The sequence below is a fragment of the Amblyomma mixtum genome, unplaced genomic scaffold (assembly GCF_055824585.1).
Source record: "Amblyomma mixtum isolate Tamu unplaced genomic scaffold, ASM5582458v1 scaffold_29, whole genome shotgun sequence".
Classification (NCBI taxonomy): Eukaryota; Metazoa; Arthropoda; class Arachnida; order Ixodida; family Ixodidae; genus Amblyomma; species Amblyomma mixtum.
Window position 1 is genome coordinate 169,719 of NW_028317726.1, and position 27,264 is coordinate 196,982.

The following is a 27,264-nucleotide window of genomic DNA, read 5'->3' on the forward strand; positions in this document are numbered from 1 at the left end:
ATATATTTCCTCTCAGCTGAGATATTTGAAATCTAAATACATATTTGAAATCAGCATTCAATGATACACCCATGTGCTAAGTTTCAGAGAGATATGTTAACAAATAAAGAAAAAGTTTTCAAGACCCTCATCCCCCCTTAATAGCCCGTCACTGACTGCTGGAGTGCCGGGAAATAGGTTTCATATTTGCCTTGGCTAGTGCTGGGACAAAACTGTGGATTCTGACCTGAAATCTGTAGCTGTGCTGTGATGCTGCCCTCTGTGCGCAGGCCAAACACCTTTAATGGTGCCTTTTTCAGCTTAGTCAATTGAACACAGGTGAATGTTCGGTGTTAGGCCAGTATGGAAACTTTCACAGCATCTATTCGAAGTTTGCCATGAAAAGAGTCATGTTGTTGCAGCTGAATCCACGTTTCATGCCCAACAATAGCCAAGCCAGATGCGAATGGTTATCGCTCTCGCATTTCTGCTCCTCTCTATGGTGGATGAACTCTCGCAGTGCCATTTTTTCCCCTCTAGGTAATACTCAGAAACTGTGGCAGGAATGTTATGCTGTCATTTGGAACGGTGTATTTATGTATGTTGTGTTCTGTTTTCTGTTGTCGGGGCTAGGTTTGTACCATTCCAGCAGTCTTGTGCTCAATAACTGTGCTCAAGAAAGGGTGTTCTGTTCTATTGTGGTGCTGTTGTTGCAAGTTTTGCATTGTGGGATATCTGGCAAAATATTTGGGTGACCTTTTTTTTGCTGCTTAGTCGGCTGGTGCATGCAGGTGCATTTTGCAGTGCCCTGGTTTGTGTTTTGTGCCACCGGTCTCTGCCGCGCCCCATGCTTAGCTGCCTGGCCGGCCATTGCAGCTGTGACTTGTGCTTGTCGCCGTCAGACTTCCCTTCGATTTTCGTTCTTCCAGCGTGTGTGTGCATGTCCGTGTGATGTAGGCAGCATTGCCTGACTACAACAGGTTACTAAGTGTGACTCATTTGCATGTGCTAGGAGTGACATGAGCTTGTCCTTTCGTTCTTTTGCTCACCTTGGCCTTCTTGCTGCTGTGTAGGGTTAGCACAGCTCTGGGTGTTGCCTTCCTCCTTCAACCTGCCTTCAGGCCCGTTCACACTTGCCCGAAAATCCGGCGAGCAAAGCGGATTCGGCCGCTTTTGACGCCGAGCGACGTGGAAAGCGGCGCAGCGAGGACGATCAGGCTGGACTCATTTCCGCTGCGCGGCGACAAACATGGCGGCGCCCTTCGAAGCCGGACCCCCCCGCTTCGGATTGAATTCTCGTTGGTGCTGCCTTTTTCAGTGCGTTCACTGGCCAGAAATGCGGCACAGGTCTTTCGCTTCCTCTCACCTCGCCTCCAAGAAAACGTATAAGTGATAAATTTGCTTTCTTTTTTTATTCGGAGTGACGAGTCCGCCGCTTCTAGGCTTAACAGCAGAGTCGGTTTGTTGACAGTAATGGTTCCCGGCCTGACAACCAGATGGGGCGCCACTACACGCTGAGTTTATTTTTGCGTCTGCGCTAGCATGCGCTGAACTAGAAATGAGAATGTGCTTGCGTTTAATGTACGTAAGCATGCATACGCTTATGGTACGTAGACAGCGTAAATTTATGCTCTTTTCTCACTATATCTGTCTGTGTATGCCGCTAGCAGCGACACGGTGTGGAAAAGCGAGAAACAGCAGCAGCGCGGCGGATCCGCCTCGGCCGCGCGTGAACAAGTGAGAACAGGTCCTTGTTTCTGCGGCGAGCGAATCCGCTTCGCTCGCTGGATTTTCGGGCAAGTGTGAACGGGCCTTTAGTGGCTGTGGCATATGGTTGCCAACTCAGATTGCGGGGTTGTATCCTGGCCGCACGGGCTTAATTTCGATTGAGACGAAATGCAGGAACGCCCGTTTGCTGTGTCATGTCAGTGCACATCAGAAAACCATGAGTGGTTGTGATAAAAATCCACAACTCTCCACTTAGGTGCTTCCTCATAACCCATATGTCGCTTTGGGACATTAAAGGGATACTGAACCAAACTTTTGGAGCTGCTCTTTTGCATGTAAACAAAAGCTTGACTGCTAAATTTGATAAATATGACAAGCATTTTAGTGAAAAAGGCGGATAACATGCTTTTTTTCGCGATTTATTGCCGTATCGTTGCACCTGGTGGCCGCCTGTGGAAGCTGCGACTAGACGTCATAACACCCGCGCGCCCATCGTTCCTGCAGAAGCACGATTGCCATCGCTACTCGCGGCTTTTCTATGTCTGTCGTCTGTTCACGGCGTACACAGATATGTCAAAATGTTAATCGATGCTGTCTACATACCATAACATTATGCAGCTACTTTGTCCGGACCTTGTGCCATTTCTAGCATTCTCGCTTCTAAAACAGAAGCCCGACGATGTTCACACTAGTGGCGCCATCTGGTGGTTAGGAGGGGAAGCATTGTTGTCAACAAACCGACACCCCTCTTAGCCTAAAGGGGGCAGAATCATCACTCTAAATAAAAAATAAAGAATTTATTACTCTTAAGTTTTCTTTTGTGCAACAGCAGATGAAGCGAAAGACTGGTGGCCCATTTATGGCCAGTGAACATGCTGAAGAAGCCAGTAACAACGACGCAACCAGTCCGAAGCGAGGTTTCATGCATTGAAGGGCGCCGCCATATTTGTCGCCGCGGGAGGGTGCCATGACGTCACGCTTTCCACCTCGCGCCGACCGGGAGGGCTTGGCGCGCGCTCATGAAACATCGAAAATAAAACCATCCGCTGAAAAATATGCGCAGTAACGACTAGATTTCAGTGTAATCACATTCCGAGAATCTACATTCAGCCTTTTTGTTCAATTCTCAGATTTTGCTTCAGTATCCCTTTAATAAATGTCGCGTAACACGTATTTTATTCTCGTTGAGTGAAACTGAGCTGCCAGTAGATATATATGGAGTGGTCCTTGACGGCGTCCTCTCTGCTGGTGTGCAGGTACAACGAGTGCAAGGACAAGCTAGTGCCCTACCTGCGCAAGTGTGGCTTCAACCCCAAGCAGGAGCTGACCTTCATGCCCTGCTCGGGTCTGACGGGGGCCTTCCTGAAGGAGTCGGCGCCCCCCGAGGTGTGCCCCTGGTACCGGGGGCCCCCCTTCCTCGAGTACATAGACTCCCTGGCGCCCCTGAGCCGCTCGGCAGACGGACCCTTCCGCATGCCCGCCGTCGACAAGTACAAGGTGCGTGCGGCTGCTTGGCTTGTGTGGTCTGCGTCCGCGCAGGTTTTAATTTCTTAAAACACCACTGCAGCAGTTCTGATGAGAATGATGTACGGAAAGGTAGATTTGGACCGCCGCGTGTGAAAGTTGTATTGTCGTCGAACTGCTTGTCTGGGTCATTTAAGTGGGGACACTGGTCTTAGACCTATTTTCCTTATTTTTAGTCCAACCCTATTGAAACTGTACCACCTTCAACAGAGAAAATACCTTTCTCATAAATTAGTCGGTTCCCAAGATAATTAATTTTAATTAATCATTCTTTAGTACCTCGGTGAAAACAAAATTGCTCAATATACATAGTATTGTGAGTAAAGAGTGCAATAATTGTAATCATTTTTACATTTGACCCTCATTAGTAATTTTACAGCACTTGGAATACTAATGTTCAAGGTGTCAATGGATGCTTCGATAAACTTTGCAAAATTATAAATTTTTGAAGTGCGATTGAACAAATCTGCTTTCATTATTGCAGACACTGTGCCTTCAGCTTCCCTTAGCAAACAATATGACATCTCAATCTGTCCTAGATGTTGAGATATCGACATACTAAGACAGCCAGATGTCCAAAATTTTTATGCCATTAAATTGTCTGCTCTTGCATAATAAATTCAGCCTACACGATCATCTGAATTTAATGTTATGGTCACAATGTTGATTTCTTGAAGGAAAAAATTGGTGAGTTGGAAAATAATAGCTGTAGATTCCACAAATCTTATTTTTTAAACTCTATTTTTTGGTCATTTTTTGGTCTCGGAGACACGTTGCAGTTCTTGAACATGTGGAACCTAGATTGGGACGGCTACCACTTGTCTGCTTCTGGGGTGCTACTGCCCGGGCACAAACTTGCTTGCTGTTAGGACTACAGTAAAAGCTCGTTAATTCGAACTTCACGGGACCGGGAAAAACTTCCGAATTATCCGATGTTCGAATTATCGAATGGCCACGAAAAAACCGACAAGAACCATTTGCATTACGGTGTATGTAGGGTATTTACTCGCGTAACGAACCCACTCACATAATGAACCCACCCACCCCCGATTTTTGCCTAAGAATCTGAAAAAAAAAAAAAAAAGCGTCAGTCGTTAACACTTCCCTCCGTTTGGCACCGTCATGGCCCACAACGCATTTCTTGGTGGCGCGCCAAGATGCTGCGCAGCGATAACATCTTTTGACGTTAGCTCCAGCAAGGGGGAAGCGAACTTTGGCAGAGTGCCAGCGCTTGTTCGGTTGTGCAAGCCTCGTTTTCAGCACCGTCACAGCCCCCAACGCATTTCTTGGCGCTTGTGCCGGCGTCTTGTTCGCGGCGGCTGAGCGCGTGCTTCCGTTGGACGACACTCGCAAAGAAAAAAAAAAGTTTTTCGCTCGTAATTTGTAGCGCCCGTCCGAAGTCATAGCCTTCATGGGCGTTGGCTGGGACCGCGCTGACAGTGCTTATCAGTATTTTCGTATTAACAGGGCTCGAATTAACGAGCATTTAGTTGCGAGTTCCGGAGGTTGCGCGGAAAAGAGGGTAGGCAGCCGCCAGCGCGGTCACCAACCCCTTCCCTCCGGTGCCGCCGGCCACCGCGCTAGTGATGGTGCCATTTAAGCTTTACCCACTCTTCCAAGGTTTTATCTAGTTCTATCTTCTGTCCCCGTTTAGGACGTACGCAGCCTCTAACTATGCGGAGGAGGTGCTTTTTTTTTTGGCCACATGCTGTGTGCCAAGCCGCCCAGACGCGGTGGCCCCTAGTTCGAATTATCCGTAACAGAACCGACTCGCTTTCGAATTAACGGGCTCTTTTATACACAGATCTCTATGGAGCTTGGCCGGACCAAGTAGTGTAGTTTGAATTATCCGAAAATTCGAATTATCGAGTTTTGAATTAACGAGTTTTCACTGTAATTGGAACTTTTTTTGCTTGAGGGGACCCCCGTCCCCCTCCACCAGTGTTCGGAATGAAGCAAGGGGCTTTTGTTCTCCAACTGGCAGGATATGGGCACCGTGGTGCTGGGCAATAAAGAGAGGGACTTTTTTTCTTCAACTGGCAGGATATGGGCACAGTGGTGCTGGGCAATAAAGAGAGGGACTTTTTTTCTTCAACTGGCAGGATATGGGCACCGTGGTGCTGGGCAAAGTGGAATCTGGCTCGGCGAGGCGAGGCCAGCAGCTGTTGCTGATGCCCAACCGGCGAACCGTGGAGGTGCTCCAGCTCTGGTCCGACGAGGACGAGACGAACATCATCACATCTGGGGAAAATGTCAAGGTCAAGCTCAAAGGCGTGGAGGAAGAGGTCAGTCCCACCCCTGGCTGAGACTCGAGCCTCTTTTCTCCTTTGCGACGCGAGGAATGCCTGCGAAATGGTGGAAATACAGTGGCCGACCAATTGCTCGGTCTCGGCGGGATCTGCAAAATTGTCCAAGCAGTCGCCGGGAACTTCGAACAGTCGCTGTTCTGTGGAAAAACCGGCTTTAAGGGGGGACACTGGTCTTGAAAAGAAAATTTTATTAATGTAGTCATAGTTATGAAATTTTCAGGGCACATGTATTTTTGTGCGCTGATTCTAGATATGTCATTTAATATCATGTAAAACAATTCCTTGAGAACTTATGCACTTTTTATGCAAGTATTTTGCGGAGAGTTTTGAAGAAAATTTGCTGCAGGAAACTCGCTGAAATGTATGCCATTGGGTTCTCTTGACACCAAGTAATACAGTAAGGGTAAAATTATCATCCTGGCTCTCATAGAACTTGAGTGATAGGGTACTGAAGCTGCCACTTCAGAAACAGGAATACACACTTTCCTTCTCATTTCTGAAGCGACAACTTCAAAACTCTAACTTAAGTTCTATGATAGGCAGGAAGACAATTTCACCCTTACTGTATTACTTGGTGTCAAGAGAACCCAATGGCATACATTTCAGCGAGTTTCCTGCAGCAAATTTTCTTCAAAATTCTCCGCAAAATACTAGCATAAAAATTGCATAAGTGCTCAAGGAATTGTTTTGCATGAAATTAAATGACATATTTAGAATCAGCACACAAAAATACATATGCCCTGAAGATTTCGTAACTGTGACTTCATTAATAAAAATTTTTTTTTCAAGACCAGTGTCCCCCCTTAAAATTTGCGAACTTCGTCACTCCTTCACGTTGCTCTTGCAAGTGATAACAGACGTTGAGCAAAGCGCAGAGCTGCACCGCTTATCGCACGTTGTCAGTTTTCACAGGTCAGATTTTGGGATAACCGAATTTCAGTGTGCAACTGTTCTGAGATAAGCAATGAGAAGTAGTGTTTATTGCATGACATGGAACGCTTTTGACTTTATCATTATTTCGAGGCCGCGGTGGCTCAGTGGCTATGGCGCTCGGCTGCTGACCCGAGGGACTCGGGTTTGATCCCGGCTGCGGTGGCCGAATTTCGATGGAGGCGAAATTCTAGAGGCCCGTGTACTGTGGGAGGTCAGTGCACGTTAAAAGAACCCCAGGTGGTCGAAATTTCCGGAGCCCTTCACTATGGTATCCCTCATAGCCTGAGTTGCTTTGGGACATTAAACCCCCATAAACCATATTTCAAAATATGCAAGGTTCTTAGGGGAAAGAAAAAAAATTTAATCCTACCGTTCTGCCTAATTCAGCTTTTATGATAGGCAGGATGATTTTGCCCGCATTGTATTCTTTGGTGAAGAGAAACCAAATGGCATGCAGTTTAGCAAGTTCGTTGCAGGAAAATTTCTGAACAGCGCTGTGTAAAGTTTCATACAATGGTACGTTAGTGCGCAAGGACTTGTTTTATGTGACATGAAATGAAATACAGTGAAATCTCGATACAACGAACTTCGCGGGGTCGCGAATAATCGTTCGTTATTTTGAAATATCGTAATAACGAAAGACTCGCGAAAAAAGGTAGTAGTATTACTGGACAATGAAAATACTGTACCTTCAGGAAGGGCACACGACAAGCTATGTAATTTTCAAACAGGAACGCAAACGAGAGGTTCAGCGCTCGTTTATTTGAAGAAATCCGTGATTCTGGCGGGTGCGACACAGGCGCCCCAGGACGAACTCTTCAACGTCAACTTTTTGGAGCACAGAATCAGGCCATCGCTACAACGTCCGATGAATGTGCAAAGTTTGCCTATGGATGCAAGAACCTCCGCACTAGACACAGGTTCGGCCGCTTGGTCTGCAGGCGGCGAGTCGGCATCGTCGTCCAGTTCATTTTCTTCGCCGCGCTCTCCATACTCGCGAACGCTGCTCACGATGTCTTCTACAGTCAGGGGCAGCATTTTCCGACTCTGCGTAGTCGGCAAAAGTTACAGAAGAGTCTACAGAGAGTTTCGCAGTGACTTCAGTCCGCACCTCTTTTGCGCTGTCGTCATCCGTGCTATCAGCGTCATCGCAGTCTTCTGTGTGAAGCGGCGATTTCACCAGGCCAGCTTTCCTCCAGCAGTTGTTGATGGTCGAGGCCTTTACGTTCCACCACACCCCAGTTACCATTTCGGCAGCCTGGCGGACATTTATGGCTGTCGGGAGTCCGAGCCGAAGGTTTAACAGCGCTGCACTAGGCGCTTCCGAAACGATGTGTTTCCTTAAGCGTGAACTGCCGTCGCTTCATCTTGACGCTGGCGCCCGCAGAATTCATCGTCAGCACAGTCAACACGCAGCGGCGAGAAACGACTAGGCCTCGCGTTCGCGGCGGCCGCACACAAAAAAAGAAAAGCGCAGAGGTAGTCTAGTCACATGCACACCCACGGCCGGTCTCGACGCGCGCGCTCTCTCTCGCTCTCTCTTAAGGAGAGAGGAGAGAGCGCACGCGTCGAGACCGGCCGTGGCACACCGTGGGAGAAAAAAAACGGAGGAGGAGAGACGAGCCAACTTCCGGTTGCGAGGCGGCTTCGGATTGGACTGGATTGTATCGGATGCCTGCCCTTGGCGATTAGCAGAGTTAGCGTGTGCCTCTCGGGGAGTCGGCTCACTTCTCCGGGGTAAGTTCGTAATAATGAGGTGCATTTATAATAGGTGGGCAAATAAATTATGCTCGTTATTCTGAAATGTTCGGTATTTTGAAATTCGTAGTAGTGAAATATTTTTACATTGAAAATATAGATATTTTGGCGGGGATTTTGAAAAAGTTCGTAAATATGAAAAATTTGTTAATGTGAGGTTCGTAGTAACGAGATTATACTGTACTTAGAATCAGCGCAGAAAAATACATGTGCCCCGAAGATTTCAGAATTGTCACTTCATTAATAAGATTTCTTTCTGACACCAGCTTCCGCCCTTCCTCCATTTAGTTGGTGCTCCCAAACTTACGGCTCGCCGGAATTGCCGTACAACATTGCAACAGCCATTATATTTGGGAGGGAACTCTTGACTTACGTGGTGTGGGCCATTCATTGCACTGCAGGAGGTGTCCCCCGGGTTTGTGCTATGCGACGTGGTGAACCAGTGCAAGGTGGCCAAGGTGTTTGACGCTCAGGTGGTCATCCTAGAACACAAGTCCATCATCTGCCCTGGCTACAGCGCCGTGCTGCACATTCACGCCGCCATTGAGGAGTGCTCCGTCAAGGTGCAGTTCCGTATTTATTACGGAAACTTATTGGCCTCATTTCCGTATTTATTACGGAAAATTATTCGATTCATTTCCGTATTTTTACGGACCTTGTCGAAACCTTCTTTTCCCTTCCAGTCATATATCTAGGTGAATTAAAATTGTACCACAAATAGACCTTTGACCTTGGCCTTCTCTTTCAAATCTGTTTTTAAATCTAGGTTAGCGTGATGCCTTTGTGTTCTAGTGCCTTGCATGAGTGAAACTGCATGCTTGTGCAGTGACTAGACACAATAAGCTTGACAGAGCAGTGGAAAATAGTTTTTCTTGTTCCAACACTCCAGTGAGTACAACTAAGCAATATTATGTCATTCCGTTGGCGTAATATAGTGTCATTCCCTTGGCGTACACAATTCTGAGAATTTTATATCTTTTGCTTAGTTTTCAGTGGCTGGTGCTTGAATATTTCAAACTTTTCATCTATAAAGATATAAGATTGCATCAAAAACTAGGTAACGTAAACCTCATTGATACATTCCCAGTTCATAAGGTCAAAATCGCAGACATTAAAAATGACTTAGAGTTGCACTATATTTCTCCCAGTTCATACGTTCCCCGATAGCACGATTTCGTGGCTACTAGTTTAAGGTTTCGACTAACTGTGGTCATATAAGAAGTTTATTGAGCAACCGCATGTGTGCATACATACAAGTGGGCCAAGCGGGAAGGTACATGGCATGAAGAGCTGAAATGCAGCGGCAGTCACCTGTTGCGGTGGCTTTTCTGCAGTGCCTAGTTGCGAGAAGGCGAAGCATTACTGCTATCACCAACAATAAAAATTTTTAAAAAGGCGCATTAAAGACAGCCATTTTCGCATGGACGCGACTTGAAAAGGAGAAACACTGTGGTTTCTTTGCAATGCATATGGGCATGGGGGTTAGGCCGGATCTAGGAACGCTGCTTCAAAGCAGAGACGCTGTGACAGTCAATCGCCGCGGTGGCTTCTCCGCGATACTTAGAAGCAAAGGGGCGAAGCACATGAAAAATGACGAAGAGATTTTGGTTACTTTCGTTATTGCCATCCACGGACTTCCGTGTCCACTCTTAAGGCAGCGCAAATGCGCACTGAATTCTGTGAACACTAGAAAACAAAAATAGTGGCATTTCCATTCTGAGATTTTTAATTTAATGATGCTTTGTCTGCAGTGACTACCACCACTGTCTCAGATTGTTCAGCTTGTTGGAAAATTCTGCTTGTGCCGTAAAAGGGGTGCTATGTTTGTAGCCACTTGTCGCTAGTTTATGCTGAACAGACTAGTAGAAGAGCATAATGAGGGCTTGTCACTCTTTTGGACGTGGTGTCGTGCCTACTCGTTGTTCTCAGTCGCCCTACCTTCTCCGCCTTGCAGACTATCATCTGTCTAGTGGACCGCAAGTCGGGTGAGAAGAGCAAGACGCGGCCGCGGTTTGTGAAGCAGGACCAGATTGCCATCATGCGCATGGAATGCGCTGGTGTGGTCTGCATGGAGCCCTTCAAGGAGTTTCCCCAGATGGGACGCTTCACCCTGAGGGATGAAGGTATGGACAGAAAATGTTTTTGTACAGTAAAATCTCGTTACATCTTTCGAAATATCAGTGGCTGAAGAGATTTTCACCTGAGATGAAAAGGGTTTTTGCACATGAAGCTCTGTGCATTCTGATAATTCTGCAAGGTTTGGTTTGAATTGTCTCAAACGCTTGAATTAGTGATGTTTTCATGTACAGAGTTATGCATGCACTACCGTATAAACGCGTGTAAGGGCCGCACTTTTTTTTTCCAGATTCAGGAGCCAGTTTTCGGGGTGCGGCCCATACACGTGATTTAGAAAAAAAAAAATTTTTTTTTAAGCAAAAACACAGCAATCAGGGAATGAACGACATTTATTCGACGTTCAGTCGACACTCGCGGAGTATTTCGACTCTGAGCTGGTGTTGTGCTCTGGTGCACGCTCATCCCAAAGAAGCCGCGCAGCATGTCCGCTGTCAACGCGTAGCCGTTGTTCCGCATTTCCATCACTAGCAGAGCAGTTCGGGAAACTCACACGGCTCGCATCGGAAAGCGCGTTTTTTGCAGCTTGTGTTTCTCAATGCACCCTTTTGATTGCACGGTCATCGGACGCACTTCTCGGCCATGTGGAGTCCGCTGCACGCTTGCCGTGTTGGAGAGCTAAGCGGGAAGTCGCGGAGGGGGGGGGGGGGGGGGGTAATTGACGATGATGATGATGGCTGTGGCCTCGGGCGCCATCCATGGACGGTTTTTGGAAGCTCTTGTGCGCGTGCTTGGCCTCCGCGATCGAGCGCACTGTTGTTCGCAGCCGGAGCCGATCACAGAGGCCACGGCGCGTGTATTTAGAAGGCTATTCCCGCCTGGGTCATGGAAAGTTCGGGTGCGGCCCTTACACGGATTTATTTTTTTTTAAACATTTCCTTCGGGAAAACGGGGTGCGGCCCTTACACGCGTTTATACGGTATATTCACGGGGAGCGCTACCACCCGTGGGTAGGCCGGAACTGCCTTTGGAACCGCAGGCAATGCAAAGGTTGGCTGCACAGGTAGACTCCTCATCCCTCTCAATTCTAGTTGGTTATTTGGGAAAAGAAAAGAAAGCTTACTAGTGTGGGGCAGTACACTGTGCCTTGCGTGGCCCACAAAGAGGGCATGACCAGCCAGCCTGAAATGCTGTTTGTATCATCTGCGCCGGCCTGTAAAGCTGTTCGTTTAATTCCAAATCTAAATGTATATTCTGTACAATGTAGACTGTACGAGACACTTCAGAAATTCGTATCCCAAATTCAGATTAACTGTAATCCTATCACCGAGATTCAGCTGTATTCTGTGCAATGTAGGCCTGTCTGAGACTTTTGGAATTTGGACCGACCGTAATAGTGTCATCAAAATTCTACTGTTTCAAGGTCTGTTGTAATAAAACTACGGCATGTATAGATAACAGCTGCTTTTGTGCCGCTTGTTACGTTTCCCAGCACTGAAGTGGCATTGGTGGCAGAACTTTTGTGGCCATTGGGCTGGGCTGTTGAGAGGGAACACTGCCTGTCGTTCGTGGGTTCTAGCACTCAACAACTGGTAAAGAAGGCATAGCACCAACACTTTCAATCTTGCATCAGCTAGCCCAACTCAACACACTCGTTATTACTGCTGGCTAGCGGCAGTGACGACAACAGATAGAAATGACGAGCATATAATCACGGTTAACTTAGTCGAACCAAGCTAGAACAGCATCGCTGTGTCATCAGTCTTACACGAGAGAGTAATCTTCCCTACAAATTTTTTTTCTCCTTGATCATGTAGGCCGCACCATTGCCATTGGGAAGGTGCTGCGGGTGGTGGAATGACTGGGAGCAGCCCATTCGGAGCAGCAGTGCCACTCTCCCGGCTCGCAGTTGTTGCCGCCGTCGCCACCACCACTACGTCCGCCATCCCAGGATCGCCCGCAGCAGCAGCAGGACGCCGCCAGCTCCACCAACTCACCTCGCCACTGCGCGGAGCGCCGCGAGGGGGGCGCGCGCGGCGTCGGCCGGCCCGGCAAACAGGGCCGCACAGCGGCTGCGCCGTCGTCCGCGGGCGGATGACCGCGGCCCCCACGGTGCGCCGCTGTCTGCAGTCGGCCCGGGACTCGGGTCTGGCCCAAACCATGAATGTACGCTCCCGAGAGTCGTCGGAAAAAAACGGAGAGCTCCGTCTTTGCCGCAGCGGTGCCGCTGTCAGTTCGTCTTCAATATCCGCCGGGACTTCCGTGTCAGTGCTGGTAACCAAGACTTAAAAAAAAAAAGTACTGGTGATTGGACCTGCGTTATGGATCTGTGCAAATAGTCAAGGCTAGAAGATGTTATCGCTTGGGCCGGGATTCCACTGCCGATCAGGAACCTAATTCTGGTAGGGATCAGGGATCTGGTTCCTGATGCAATTCTCAATGCAAGCAGATCAGCAGTCTTGTTCTGGTGTGGTGCTCAGCGCAAACTTGGCATCTTTTCACAGACTTGGCAGTGCCAAGATTAAGTTTCTGGTCTGCAGTCGCTGATTAGTGAGGCTGGTGCAAGTGTTGGCAATTGCATGAGGACAGAACCTCGTTCACAGGAATCCAGAGAAGCTGCGCAGAACACCAGCGGGTGCTTTCCCGAACTCTTCTCATTTGCTGCTCCGCTTTCTTTGTTTTATAGAGTCTCTTGACTAGTTGGGGTGCCTTCTGTGGTCGTGGTGATGGGAACATTTTCAGTGTGTGGCAGCGGACTGTTTCGGTGCTTTGGGACCCACGGGGATAAATCGTGAACCAGAGCGGCGTTTTCAGTTTGAGTTCTTCGTTGCCTGCTTGCCGCGGATTTCCCAAGCGTTGCGAGGGTGGGAAGGCTGTTTGCAGCGCCCTGAAGACTGTTTTCATCGACTTTACCTCATAATGTAAGCTGCTGGAGGCATCTGGCATAGTACCAGCTAACTTGTAGCTCTTTGACTAGCTTTTTCTTGTGGCCGGCTGCGGTACTGTGGGAGCATTTTCCGACGACTCAAGCCCGAGGCCCACTGTCTGCTTTCCCAACATGGCCTCGCACGAAAACCACGAGGTTAGTGCGAAAAAAGTGGTTAGGTTTGGTAAGTGCAGTGTGCGTGGCTTTGTCGAGAAAGGCCAAGCGATGGACAATGCAGTCGCTGGGGCGGATGGCCAGAAACGGGTCTCAGAGCACGGTCGTGGTTGAGACACGGATTTAAAGGCGACCAGCCTGTGACCCTGTCTTGGAAGACCGCCAGTGGAGGGGCAAAAGCAGAGGCTGAAGCGGTGGCGGGAACAAGTGACAGCGTGAAATGCACACTGGTGAACACGATTTTTCTTTTCAAGAGGGTGGCATTTACGGTGGCATCCCGTAGGTTTCGGAACAGTTTCTACACTTTCCGTCAACTGGCTGGACAGGTATACTTTGCCCACTTCCGTGCAGCAGATGTGATAACTTGATGGCTGGTGCAAGTCTTCAAGATTTGGATTTACAGCTTTCGTCAAAAGTCCTTGGGCCGCATAAGCACTACTCGGAAGCGAACCCAATGGCCTGAAGGCACTTGACAGAGGCTGTACATCTGGATACTATAAATTGCTGCAAAGTGCATAGAGTAATTGTCTGCAAATTTAGTAATTACGTGAAACCAGTTGTGCCTCGCTTTCCCGCCACTGCCTTGCAGCCTCGTTTCAAGGCATTATGCGAGGGCCTTTCCTCGAGCAACTTCACTGCACACTGCCAAGCATACCGATTTATAAGCGGCAGTGGGTCGTGATACTGAAGTGGGCATGCGACAACTTTGGGCTCGGTCCGACTCTCGGACCGCCTGCAGACACATTTAAGAAGACAGGCGGGCGCACCGGACATTCAGACGGTCGTACTGGAAACGACCCGTCTTACGAGACGATGGAGAGACGCTTCTCTTTTTATTATTTTTCTCGTCCTCTTTTGTATAGACTTCTGCCTGTTTCTGTTTTGTTGCCGTCCCCATTCTTCCTCCGTTAATTTTTTTTTTCTTCCAGTGCGCATTGTTTATACTGTCCTATAATCCTGCTCTTCTGTTCATATATATATATATATATATAGTAAATATGTACAATTGTCTTGTTTCGTTTTCTCTGCTTGACCGCTGAGTTTTTTTTTTTTGGTTGGCTGCCTTTGTTGCGTCTTTTCATGGTGAAAACACGATCCAGAAGCTCACTTGACCGAGCTGTAATGTGCTACAGACTTTTTATTTGACGTACGGAGGAGACTTTGCAGGATCTCCTGCGTACTGGCACACGCATGCATGGGTTTGGGTTTGTCTTTAATTTTCTGGCAGATGCATATCACCGTGCTTTTAGGTTCATTTGGAGCATGGCATTGGAAAGAAGGCTGGCTTGATTTGTCATGCATCTCAGTTGTGGTACACATTTCTTCTCTAGGTTGTCAACTGCATGCACCTGAAAAGCACAGTGAACTGGGCTTCTTTCCTTTTTGAAAGGTGTAAGGCAGGAAAAAATGTCAAGTGCAGAGTTTGATTATTTTTTTTTTTTCCTTGCAGAACAGGTAATGTAAGGTGGCGGTTGACAGTTGTGCCCTTTCGTTTTGTTGCCTAGGCTGAAAAAGATCTTCATTGGGCGTTTTTTGTTTTTATGTTGATAGGAGAGACCATTGTGCGATAGGAAGAGGTGGAGGGAGAATTGTTTTGTCTCCCCTTTCCTTTTTTTTGTTGTTTTTACCGACCTTTCAAGGAAAACAGAAATAAAAATGTTTATTCCAATCTACTTTGGTGTTGTTGTGTCCTCTATTGTGTGCTGACATGTCAGTGTGGACTGCTTTGGTTTTGGAGCTGAATTTAACACAGAGCGGCTCAAAAGTTGATAGGTGTTCACCTATATCAACTAATTGTTTGTGATAAGCTATGGGGACTACTGAGGCGTGAAGATGATTCTTGAAGTTTCATAGATAAATCTGCTATTGGTTTACAGCCGATCCATTCACAGGTACATGTTTATAATATCTGAATCTCGCAGGGTCTCAAATCCTATGGGGTCTCATCCAAAACAAGTATCTTGTGCAGAAGCATGGGAAACGCATTCATGCAGTGTTGTTTTCGGACGAGAGTTTATTTTCGGGCACGTCATAGTGATGCAAAACTATAGACAGTACTATCGATGGTTGAATCACTATCAATAGTAAAAGTGTGGATAGTACTTCCGATAGTACTATCGATATTACTTGTCAGTGCTTTCAATAGTCAATTTTCCGATAGTTCTGCATCACTAGCATGTCACCGTTCGTGTCGGCATTGGCAATGTGTGATGTGAACTGCACCAAGTACTCGACGGTGGTGTGTCTGCTCGTGCGTTTGTATCATACATAGCGGCCCGGATTACTGCAGAATGAAATTCTGCGCATTGTACACAGTGCACTCTGGCCAGTGAATCTCACTAATTTGTATCCCGAAATTAATAACCGTGATTGTATCTGCGATATACTGTAATCTGACTGGGGTGGTATCCATACCAGTATTGAAGACGGTAATGCGACAAAAGTGCTGCTTTTGCACCAGTTGTTATCCTTAGTTGTGCTGTTACTAGTTCACCGCGATTGTGCTTATGAGTACTCCAAGAGAGAGCTTGCAGCACACTCGAGCTACGATTGAAAAAGCTTATAGCAGAAAGTGTAGAAGCCAAGCTGCCTGATGCACGGAAGTTCCAAGACCTCCTTGAACTATGCTCATACATCTTGGGAAACAAGCGAAGGCGTTCAATACAGATTATATATCCCGTCCTCAACGTGATGCATAACGTCACAAAAATGCATGGGCAAGATTCCTTCACCCCTTACACTGCCCTATGCATCATTTTGCTTAAACATATATAGCCCAAATAGATACTCTCTCTCCCACAATTTTAACCAGCGTTTAATGCAATGTACAGTGTGAACTAATGGTCAAAACTACTACTAGTAGTTTGATCATTTGTGCACATTGTAAATATCCATTTTGCTCACATATAACTGCCATCATATGGTTAAGCAATTAAGCAAACAATGAAAGGGGAATGAGGGATCCGAACCCACGACCTCCGAATTCGGAGGTCGTGTGTTCGGATCCCACCAGCGGCATGTGGTTGTTTTTTCTTCGGAGGTCGTGGGTTCGGATCCCACTGGCGGCATGTGGTTGTTTTTTCTTCTGCTTTTCTAATCAATTAGCTTTAAACGATAACATAGTCAGTAGTATTCTAAATCAAACAACAGCACAAAATAAATAAATAAAAAAATAAAAATCTCATGTGTCCTTTGGTTTCTGTGGCTGTTGGCTTCTCTCGTATCATATGGTTAAGTAGTTTTTGACCATTATAGGTTGCATTTATAATCATTCACCCATTTTAGAGCAATGTATAACTGTGATGGCTCGGAGCTGTTGTTGATCAAGAAGCCACAGATGCGTTTGCAGGCCACAGCGATATCTGGATGGAGTCCAGAGCACGTTGAACTCCTCGTGTTTAAAATAATTCAGAATTCCGCCAAAATGTGCATGATGCAGAGCCAGCTTCTGCACATAGTAAATTAATTATGTACACACATGCATTGCTTCAACTAGATCCAACTGGATATTTGAAGTGGTTCCAGTTGAATTTTGCAATTGTTTTTTTTAGTCCCGCAGTTGGACTCGACCAGTTGGAGCCAACTGGATTGAATTGGGCCAAACATTAGGTCCCAGGCTTATTTCATCCAACAAATATTCACAAAATGTACCTCGCAATAGTGTAATGAAAAATACGCAATATGGAAAATATTTGTACAACTTGCATAAGGTGCAAAAGGGGGACTACAGAGAGGTGCTTTGCCTGCAGTGTGCAAACATTTTTACAACGGAGTTCATAAACTATAAGAATTCATGTTTTTATGAAGATCAAGATGAACAGACAAGCGTACATCACGCACAAGCAACACTATAGCCTGGCACTAATAGCATAAGGTCAGTACATACATGCATCCAAAGAACACACTTGTGCTCCCACTTACGAGACTCATGCTTAGGCCAGTGGTTTTTCATTTAATTTCGACCGCGCTGATAGAGCAAGTGATGAATACAATTTAGTAGGTTAACCTGCAGATGGCTCGTATTATGACAACCATATTAGTTCTACTTTGTTTGTCAATTAACTATTTCAGTGTTCACAGGGATACATTGCGTGCAGTTGGATAGACCAATTGGGCTAATCATTTGGACGATCCTACTGGAACCCCATTCCAACTGGAACCAGTTGAAAACTCAATAGGCCTGAATGAGAGTCCAATTGGACTGACTAACTATCCAATTGGAATACCATTCACATTGGCAGCAGTTTCAAACTCAATTGGTCTAATGGGAACCTTGGAAACCTAATTGGTTCCAACCTCGTTTTTTTTTTGCTGCTATTAATAAGGTCACTGAGCAGCACAGTTGGACTCAAGCCTGTCATGCTACTGGCATTTTACATGCTTTTCACGTGACAGTGTTAAAGGCCCCTTTGTCGTGAAAATCCGGCGTCGGCAATGTGAGCAAAAAATCACGAGCGTGACACGTGGTTCCCAGAGAGCAACCTAGGAGGCAGGTCGGCCACCTAGGTCACGTGACCTAGCTTGCGGGGTTATCACAATCTGCCCACCCGATAATGAGCAAACTGGTCATCATGGCAAGTGGCAGTTAAATTAATGATTAGTCACTCGGGAATGGCAACCCTGTCTCACACAAGGCCCACTAGTGGCAGCACCTGTCATTGCAGGGCAGTGGCGCATCGCTTAACCGGTGCACCACTGCGCCAGTAGTAGTACGAGGACTCCCAGGGATCTATGAATGTAAAATAGAGAATGACCAATTCTGCATATATGGGCGTTAACCCATTACTCTACTGCATCATACCCTTGAAGCAGACCTTAAAGGGGCTGCGAAACACTGCTTGGGGGGATACCGGCTATACTTCCGGTGGGTTCTTTATGTCACACAGATGCTGACCTAAAAAGAATTACAGGAATCGATGCACAGGAACGGGAGTTATTCAGTGAAGAAATTTCAAAATACAAGCAAACAAAACGCTGCCCTCAACTCGATTTTGGCGGGGCTTCCCACTCCTATTTCGCTCTCCTAATGACGGCACCTGGCGCAACCAATCAAAACAGCGAGCCAGAGCACGTCACGGAAGTTTGTACTCCATGGTTGCCTGCTCTCTGTAACTCGTTCTTGCTGAGATTGGCAGCGCCGTTTCCATGCCAGAGCGCCCCTGGTGGTGTATTTTTATTTTACTTGCTTTGCAGGGCTCTTATCTAAGACAAACAAGTTGTTTTTGTTGATCTAGTATAAAACGCAGACAGGTGACAAAGTGCGTCTCTATTTATTCACACAATTTGCAGTATATTTACTGTTTGTCCGATCATCAAGCTCGCGCCAGGTGATGTCATATCCGCTGCTAAAAACCCGCCACTGTGTGGCGACACCATCAGAGCTATGAGGTTTTTGGGAGGACATTAAAATATTAAAAAACGGAATATACGCGGTATTACCGACGCTAATAGCACCATTATAACTCACTGTATGCAATTAACAGGCAAAACAGTTAACTAAGATTTAAGTGTTCCCTCTAATTTTCTTGAATGGAGAGGAGTAGCCAGAACACCTTTTTGCCAACCGCATAGCAAGCCGCGAACATTTGTCTCAGAAATCCGCATTTTCATCCATAGCCACTTACCGCACGTGCGCCTCTTCTCCTCTCACTCACCCAAGCTCCGCTACGGATTGGTTGCGAGTAAATTAAAGGCACAGTAACTGTCTCACTTTTAGGCTCTACTAGCTGAAGACAGCTATCTTCCAGTGCACGGTTCGTGCTAGTGACAGGTGCGACAGATGGAGTCAACATGCATAGTTGGTGCCTCCGTTGCAGTTGGTGCCTCCGGTGCATAGTTGGTGCACTCCAGGGGGCGCCACACCTTGTGAAAGAGGCTGTGTGCTGCATAAGCACTCCGTGGTACCAAAGTGATCTTAAGGTTTTATTCAAAAACGTGCGACAACCAATACAAAATACATTTCACAGCATTGAGGGACGTAGCGCCGCAGTGAAGACTAGGCAAAAAGCACCCAGACTTTGGCACCAACATCTCTGCAGTTTGAGAAACAATGCAAGTTGGTCTTCTTTATCTGCTCTGCAGAGCTGTCCCAGCTGTTTGTTGCAAAACCAGCGAGATTCAAGCACACCGTCGAGTCTTGATGAAGAGATCAATTTTTCAGAGCTGTAAAACAATGGCTGACAACAAGCAACGAAATTTCTGTGCTGTCTATGCCCCAGTCAGCCCTTGACAGATTGCAGTAGATGGCACTAATAGTACATTAGTTCCACTTGTTTCAATGAATGCTGGCTAGATGGCGCCACCTGTCCTGTTTGCCACTTGTTTCAATGAATGCTGCCTAGATGGCACCACCTGTCCTGTTTGCACGTAAGCATTCCACTTTTTTTAAATCAGGCTATGATGGTACTCTTCACCTCTGACGTGTCTTTAAGCTGCTATTGTCTCTTGGAGCCCGTCATCACGAGTGGACGCAATTTAGACATAACCAAAAGCCAGATTCCAGTTAAGATTTCGACAACTCTTATTCACTCAGATTAACACACAAATATTGTGCTAGTGCGTGTGGGAAGAGCAACTGCCCGCATTAGATGAGAGTTGCCCGCAAAACATTTATCGGCAAACAACACTGGTTTGGTAAATGTATACAAAAGTGCCTAACCTCAATACCTCAATACAATGATTGCACGACACAGTTTTGCCTTCCAACAGTGGTGCACTTTCAATGAGCAACAACAAAGTTGCATGCGATAGCCTGAATAGTAAAGAGCTACAGGAACTCCACTTAGTGAAGTCAGCATGATATTCTGCACTAAGAATCCGCAAGGACTTGGTCTGGAGCAGCGGGAATTTCAGCTTCAAGTAGTCACCAGTCTAACTGGTTGCAAGAGAAAGAGACAGCTCTGCTATTTACGACCAACACAACTGACTAGAGGGAGAATGCAGAACTCGTCCCCACAAACTGCACGATGTAGGTTACTCGAACATGATAAATAAGACAGCAGTGACAAATCTTCAAACGATCAAACAGCACAAAACACGACTCTTCAGTCATTCAGTCTTTGGTCTATGCAAACAAACCTCAGCATATACGAGAAAGACTGCAGCACGCCACTTGATGAATTTACTCAAGCTAGTGTATAAAGAATAAGGCGTGTAGTATACGTGTATAAATACGTGCTAAACATCAAGGCACAGAATGTCTCACAGTGTCTGCTGAGTAGAGGTCCTTTGACGCTGCAAGGCATAAATGCACTACCTCGTTGCTAGCAGCCATAAAGGATTTAAATGCACCCATGTTGGCTACGTCTGGTGTACGTGCACAGCACAAAATACACCAGCTTCAGTGAGAGCGCCAACTACAAATGCAAGCACCATAAAAGCAGTGATCTCACATCGAACCGAAGTGATTCAAAACAGTAAATATCTTCAGCAAAACTCGTGCACCACACCGTACATGGTGCAAAACTACCTTTTACAGTGCACATAAGAGAAATAAATAATATAGACAGCGTCACCCAACCAGCTAAAAAAGAACTGGCAAATAAAAACCCGCCTGTCCCTAAACAGTTTCAAATCGAAGACCGCAGAACTCTGGGGTGATCAGATGTTTCAACAGTTGATGAGTTCAATGGCCTTGACGTCGCAGTCTACATTAAATTGAGGCAAACACAAGGACGAACTGGCAGAATCGACTGGCTCAACAGTCCTTGGACTCTTCTTTCGTGTATATTCGAAAAGCAAGTTAGTTCACAATCATAATTAGTTGCCTAACCTATTAATTGCCACCGTAACACTTCTACCCCTCCTACAAAACCAAACTGTCCAACAACCTGCACTGGTGCTGGAGTGTTGGTCGAAACCATGACGGCTGGAACCATTGCTTAAATTGTGCCATGGAAACTCTATAAGCTCTAGTGCAAGATATGAAGCAATAGCGGCTGAAGTAGCAGTAACGGATGACGTGCGGCCACATCTGGGTCCACTGTATTTTCCTAATGAGTAGACTTCTGAGTAAACTTCATTCGCAAGAGCTCCTGCTATGTATAAGTTAGAAAGTGCTGCTGAAGCATTACAGGTAACACCTATTTCACTTAGTAAAAAAAAATAAATAAAATGGCGAGATGTGGCCACAAAGTATTAAGTAGTCACCAGTGATTTTCGAGCAATTACAAACTCTCTCGCAGGCAAGTGTACAATTTGCATAGTGCTATAAAGTGAGTGAAACTCAGACTTTCTCCTTTCTACAGTTGCATTATTAATGTGTTGTAAGCCTTGTAGGTGAGGCTATCACATTTCAACTTAGTCTAACATGTCTTCACGGTCCATGAGAAAAACTTGCATGCCATGCTAACTCTCGATCTCTCGACACACCAACCTCTGAGAAGAGTCCACACCTTCCCTGCCCTAAAAGGTGGGCAAGCCTCACACACAGAAACAAACTGCTTCATCACCATTCTAAACAGAAACCAGAAACAAACTGCTTCATCACCATTCTAAACAGAAACCAGAAACAAACTGCTTCATCACCATTCTAAACAGAGACACCCGCACTTTGTTCTCTTGCCTGGGCACTTTTACATTTTGTTCTAACATGTGTAAACGTCCACATCATCTTAATTCACAGGTTCTCTAGTGTAGCGTCCCCCCCACTTCTGTGGCTTGTCACGGCATAACCAATCTGCTCAAAAAGGTGACTTGATGTACATTCCATCTCACAAGTCATTTGCAGCGCTGTGAAGGCTGCAGTGATCTCAACCAATCACAACGGCGTAAGCATCAAAATGTGTTCCTCCACACCCCTCACCCCCACGACTAGTGGCTCCATCCCTGGGGAGGAAAGAGAACCTGCGTCCAGCTGCTGTATGCAGGAGACTTGACTGATGCTATGTTTACGATGCAGTAATTGTTTGAAAAGTAGTCAAAGCTTGTCGTTCTTTGGCTCTGACTGGATGAGACAGCTCTAGCTTTTAGAGTGCTACAAACAACTTGTGAAGTGAAGTTTAGACACTTAGCCAAACTGTCCCTTTCCTACAGACTTGCACAACATTCCTGAGTCACCTCACGCATTGTGACTAACTGGTCCTGCTAGAAAGGTGTTACTCAAAGTAGAACCCAAGGAATACACTGTCTATTAATGCAACACTAAGCAGCACGATTCTGCACAATCTCCTCGAGTACAAGAAACTATCAAGCTTCTCGGCAAATAGACCAGAGCATTCTATCATTTCCACATGCCTTGCAATCCACTAAACAAGCCTGCCAAGCCAAAGGCACAATATTGCACTCCAGTAAGATCAGCTTCCACGGGCCTACCACAAGTGAATCGGATTTCTGAACAAACAAGGTGTGCATTCTTGAGAGAGCCTTCCACCAGGCTGTATCAGGCCTAGCCTTACAAATGCCTTCCACACTTGTTGAGTTAGTGCGAGGCCTTGACACGAAGGCCGACCTTCTCTATAAAATACCTGCATTTCTACACTACACATTAAACTGCAAAAGAAGCATACTTGCGTCATTGCTAGGAGTCAGATGTGTGAATGAGAATACACTAACACAAATATTGCACTTGAGTCCCTCAAAAGATGGTAGCTTATAGCACTGAAGAGACACCTGCCACATCTAGCAGCATGACCTTTTTGCAGGTACAAAACCGGATTTCCCTTTTTTGCTTGTTCATGATGTTCCTACTGGTTGATCTGTTTTCTGCTTGTTATTCAAGAACTTCATGCAAGCTAGTTTCGTGCTATTATTTACTGCCCTTTAACTGCAAGGCGTATGGAGTCATGCCCACTACTGTGCGGGCCTGTCATCTTCCTACTTAGAGAGCACAAGGCCGGTAGTATCTTGCAAACAAAATTAGATTAGAAAGAGCACTCTATCCATCTTGCACTCGGCTGCCAATTGCGTTCAGCAGCCGACCTCCACAGCAATGCCTGCATGTCTGCTTTGGGCCACCAAGTCACACAGGTCACACAAGGCAAATATTGCACTCAAGTTGCACTAAACTTGCTCGCCCACAGTGTTGAAGTTAAACCTGCAACCTATGGGTTCTCAGCTTTCCCCGCGCACACAGCCTAGCACAACCCCAATCCTCACAACCCGCCTTGAACCCTAGCTGCCTGGCAGATAGATGTCCCTGAGCATCACATAATCCCGAATTCGCCTCGGCATCCCCTCAAGGTCCCTTCCCTTAGGCTCCTTTCTTCCCTCTTGCCCAATCCAATACGCCCTCCTAGCCAGCCACAATAGGCTGGGTGGTGACATCCGTCCCGTCCCAATGCCGGCTAGCTGAAAGACGGCCAACAGCTTGGTGTCTCCGCGCTCGGCAGCCCAGGTCACGTCGTCCTTTCCGGCACCGTCGCGGCAGCCGTGGGACGCTCCGGCTGCCAGCAGCATGTCGGCGATGGTGTGGCGGGCTCCGTACCGGGCGCACAGCCATACTGGGCAGTCGGCGAAGCAGGTGCTGCTGCGGACGCTGGCGTTGTGGACGAGCAGCAGGTAGACGAGGTCGGGCCGACCATGTTTGGTGGCGAGCCAGAGAGGCGTCTTGCCAAAAATGTCCCGACGGCAGACACGGATGCCTGCGGGAAATAACAATCTCTTATTATCCATTTGCATGTACCACCAAAGAAAGGCAGCAGTGCTAGAATGTTAGGAAAGAAAGGAGCAAAAGAGGTGGGAAATGTGCATGTACTGATGCCGCACTAGTGAGAACGTGCCGAAGAAACTACAGATAAATCAATGCATAGAACTATGCAATGAAAACCACTACACTACTGTTTAGTGGCATCAACAAAGTTTGGACAAATCCAGAAAAGTGAAGAAAGAAGGGCTCAAGTGTTTCATTTTACACACAAACTTCCACAGCGGGAATGCAGCGACTGAAGAAAGATAAGTCAACCACCTCACATACAATTACGGTCCATTGAGCTATAGCTTGAAAAACAATGTAAAAGTCTTGTTTTGCTGCTGTTGGCTGAGGCTTGAGGAGTGATTCTATCATGTTTTCTTAAAGACAGCATTTCGCTATATTTTACTCTCTGTTTATCCAAACTCTACTCCTAGAAGTTTGTAATTTCCCACATATATACTACAAACTATGCACTGCCTTGAACAATTCTAGATGAGATTTTTGAACAGTATACTTGTATTTTTCTAGGTACTGTGCACGTCTCAGGTCCCTAAGTGGCAAATGAATAGCTTCACAGTTCTGCACTTCTTGATCAGCACATGACAGAAGACACCTTCACATTCGCATATGATCCCCTTGATCTTCAGCAGTATGCAAGACAAGAGTTTGGCACTCCTTCGTACCTAGCCCTCTGCCTTTTGCTTTGTTCATGCTGAGCAGAGTTAACAAGACAGGGCAGAAGCTAATTACGGGTGTGCTTGAACTGTTAATGGGCTGCACAGACACCATTCATTCGCTCTTGAGAAGCTCGTCATAAAAGGCAGAAATGAAAGCCGACATATTTTACTCTTCCACTTCAGTAAAAGGCATGGGTGAGCCTATGTTTTGCATCACTTACATACACACACCAACACCTTTAACGGCTACGTTCCCGCAGTCTAAAGGAAGCACTGTGACATGTCTGAGATATCAAACAAGATGTGTTTCTGGCATGCAAACACTTAAACACTAAAGTGTCAGTGAAGTTGGGCCAGGTGACCGGACGACATAGGACAGAGGCATCAGTGGAAGAGCTGACATTCCGGTCTTCCACGATGGCAAACCTTCTAGCCTAATTATCGAATTGAATAACTAGCAATTACCTGGATTGCGAAGGAGCATTTTCGCTATGTCGAGGTTTCCGAGACGGCAAACAATGCACAGCGGCGGCTCTTCGCGGCCAACGCTGTCTCGGCTGAACTGATTCACGTCGGCTCCAAGAGACAGCAGAATGCGTGCAGTGTCCCATGCTTTCCTGTATGTCGGTGTAAAAAAAAAAAAAAAATACAACAGCGAAATTTCACTGCGTCCAGAAACTTGATAACCACAAGAAGAACGGAGAAGCCACTTAATCGATGCATGTTAAAACTAGATACGGGCTCACAACAACTACGCAAGTATAATGTCCCACAGAAATAATTATTAGTGGAGACACAGCATGAGTCTTTGAGAGTCAAGACTTAGAATCGCGCTGTTCGCGCATCAACATGAAACAGCCAACAACCAACATGGAATCTGTACCCGAAAAAGTTTAGGCACACAATTACAACCTCCACCCATCGGCCGGTGCGCAAACAGTCGCGAGCTTAATCGCGACGCCCAAAAACCAATTAGCATGCAGTTTATGTCAAACCTAAACCAAACCAACCTGCACAGAGCAGCGCCGAGGGGCGTCGCTCCTTGAAGTTTGGCATTGACATCACCTCCCGACGAGACGTGCCTGACGATTGCTTCGATGTTGTGGCTGGTTACGGCAAAGTGTATGTCCGCGGGACTTCCTAGTTCCACCTTCATGACGGCTGCAGGCTTGCCTGTTTTGAAAAAACATCGAAAGCGTCGAGACATTTCCACGGCCTCCCTACGCGACCACTGTTTACACTATGCCAGTCCCATGCGCGTATCACGAAGCACGCACGGGCCTTTTGTTTACGTTTCGCGACCGTGGAAGGATCGATTGCATCGACACACTCACCGCGGTTTCCAGCTTTTGACTCCCACGGTCCTGAGAAAACCCACGACAGAACTGATAGTCTCGACAAGAAAACTAAATGCGCAGGCGCCAGCCGCTGATTAGGTGATCAGCTGTCAACTTTTCGCGGATGAGCATTCTACGCGACATTTGGCAGTAGAAGGAAAACGGTGCCGCAATGTTTACATGGAAACCAAGGCGAATCGCTACCACCAGCGTCGATCCATTTTTTGACCAAGGACGCATTGCTTTTTCTGGAAAACCATGCCCCAGAAGGGCGCTTACAGACGCCGTTCGTGACGTCAGACAGTTTAGTTTTATATCAACTAGAAATTCTCAACTATAATACTTATAAATGTATAATACAAAAATATAAATCAATATGATTTAAAATCGTATTTTATTTGTTTTTAATTTTTATTCTAGAAGTTGAGTTCATTGATATCCACTAGGGGGCTGAATAAAAATACGGTTTTTACGGTTTTTCAGTTTCAGTTTTTGTTTTCCCCTTGGCATTTCTTCTTTTGCTGTTCTCATCTATTCACACGAGAATGCCAACCTCTTGCACTGTCAACTGCATGAGAAGACCAGCAAAGTCTTCGGGAAAGAGGTTTAAAAAATAAGGGTCGCTTGCATTGCAATGGGGCGACACTAGCAGACGACAAGACGTCGCTACAGTCTGCTCAGCTCTGTGTCGTTCCGTTGCTCTAGCGTCGCCAGCTCTGCTCTTTAATGTGATGCACGTTTCCGCGCTCTAAGCTCAAGTTGTGCAATCAGTGGGTGGTACATTTAAGAAAGAACAGATGGAAACCTTGACCAGACAGCCGACTTTGCAGTGACCACTTTACCGAGTTATGTTTCGACCAAACCGGAGCGAAGGCGAGGCTACTATCTGGTGAGGTGCCGACGGTGTTCTGCTGGTTCACATCAGTGCCCCCAAAAGGTATGGTACTGTTTTTCCATCGGAGTGTATCAAGTACTGTTCCGCATTGCATCAAATTATGCTTGAATGGTTTTTATTCGAGATGCTTGGTGCAGTTGACTTCTAGCAGCTCTTGTCCTCCGTTCCTCTTTCTTGTTCGGAATTGTTCTCGCGCTGTGCACATCGAAAAAGGCACGCGCTGCAGCATATATTTGTCTTTCTCGTCATTCGATCGTTTTCTCTCGCGCTGTGTAGCACATCAAACGTGGGTGTGGTATGGAGTTAGGTTAAAAGCACATC

At 46.5% G+C, this 27,264-nt stretch overlaps 2 protein-coding genes across 4 annotated transcripts in view; one reads left to right on the forward strand and one right to left on the reverse strand.

The window, feature by feature from the left end:
• Positions 1-15,077, forward strand: part of eRF3 (eukaryotic translation release factor 3) — a 30,758-nt gene extending 15,681 nt beyond the window's left edge. For both annotated transcript variants that reach the window (XM_089565485.1, XM_089565486.1), the window contains exons 7-11: positions 2,964-3,204; positions 5,334-5,516; positions 8,633-8,794; positions 10,186-10,354; positions 12,122-15,077. In XM_089565485.1, coding sequence (XP_089421611.1) covers positions 2,964-3,204; positions 5,334-5,516; positions 8,633-8,794; positions 10,186-10,354; positions 12,122-12,165 — 799 coding nt within the window. In that variant the 3' untranslated portion in view covers positions 12,166-15,077. The remainder of the gene's footprint in view (positions 1-2,963; positions 3,205-5,333; positions 5,517-8,632; positions 8,795-10,185; positions 10,355-12,121) is intronic.
• Positions 15,078-19,305: 4,228 nt separating this feature from the next.
• On the reverse strand, positions 19,306-26,326 carry LOC149324468 (ankyrin repeat domain-containing protein 55-like). 2 transcript variants are annotated; one of them, XR_016286837.1, is made up of 5 exons: positions 26,046-26,326; positions 25,722-25,884; positions 25,177-25,328; positions 19,756-23,984; positions 19,306-19,706 (listed from the first exon to the last, which is right to left on the reverse strand). XR_016286837.1 is itself a non-coding variant. In XM_089565514.1 (4 exons), the coding sequence occupies exons 2-4, from the start codon at positions 25,865-25,867 to the stop codon at positions 23,515-23,517; spliced, it is 768 nt and encodes a 255-aa protein (XP_089421640.1). In that variant the 5' UTR covers positions 25,868-25,884; positions 26,046-26,326; the 3' UTR covers positions 19,306-23,514. The 2 variants fall into 2 exon arrangements, 1 of the variants encoding a protein (XP_089421640.1); XM_089565514.1 differs by having other exon boundaries at positions 19,306-23,984.
• Positions 26,327-27,264: the final 938 nt, after the last annotated feature.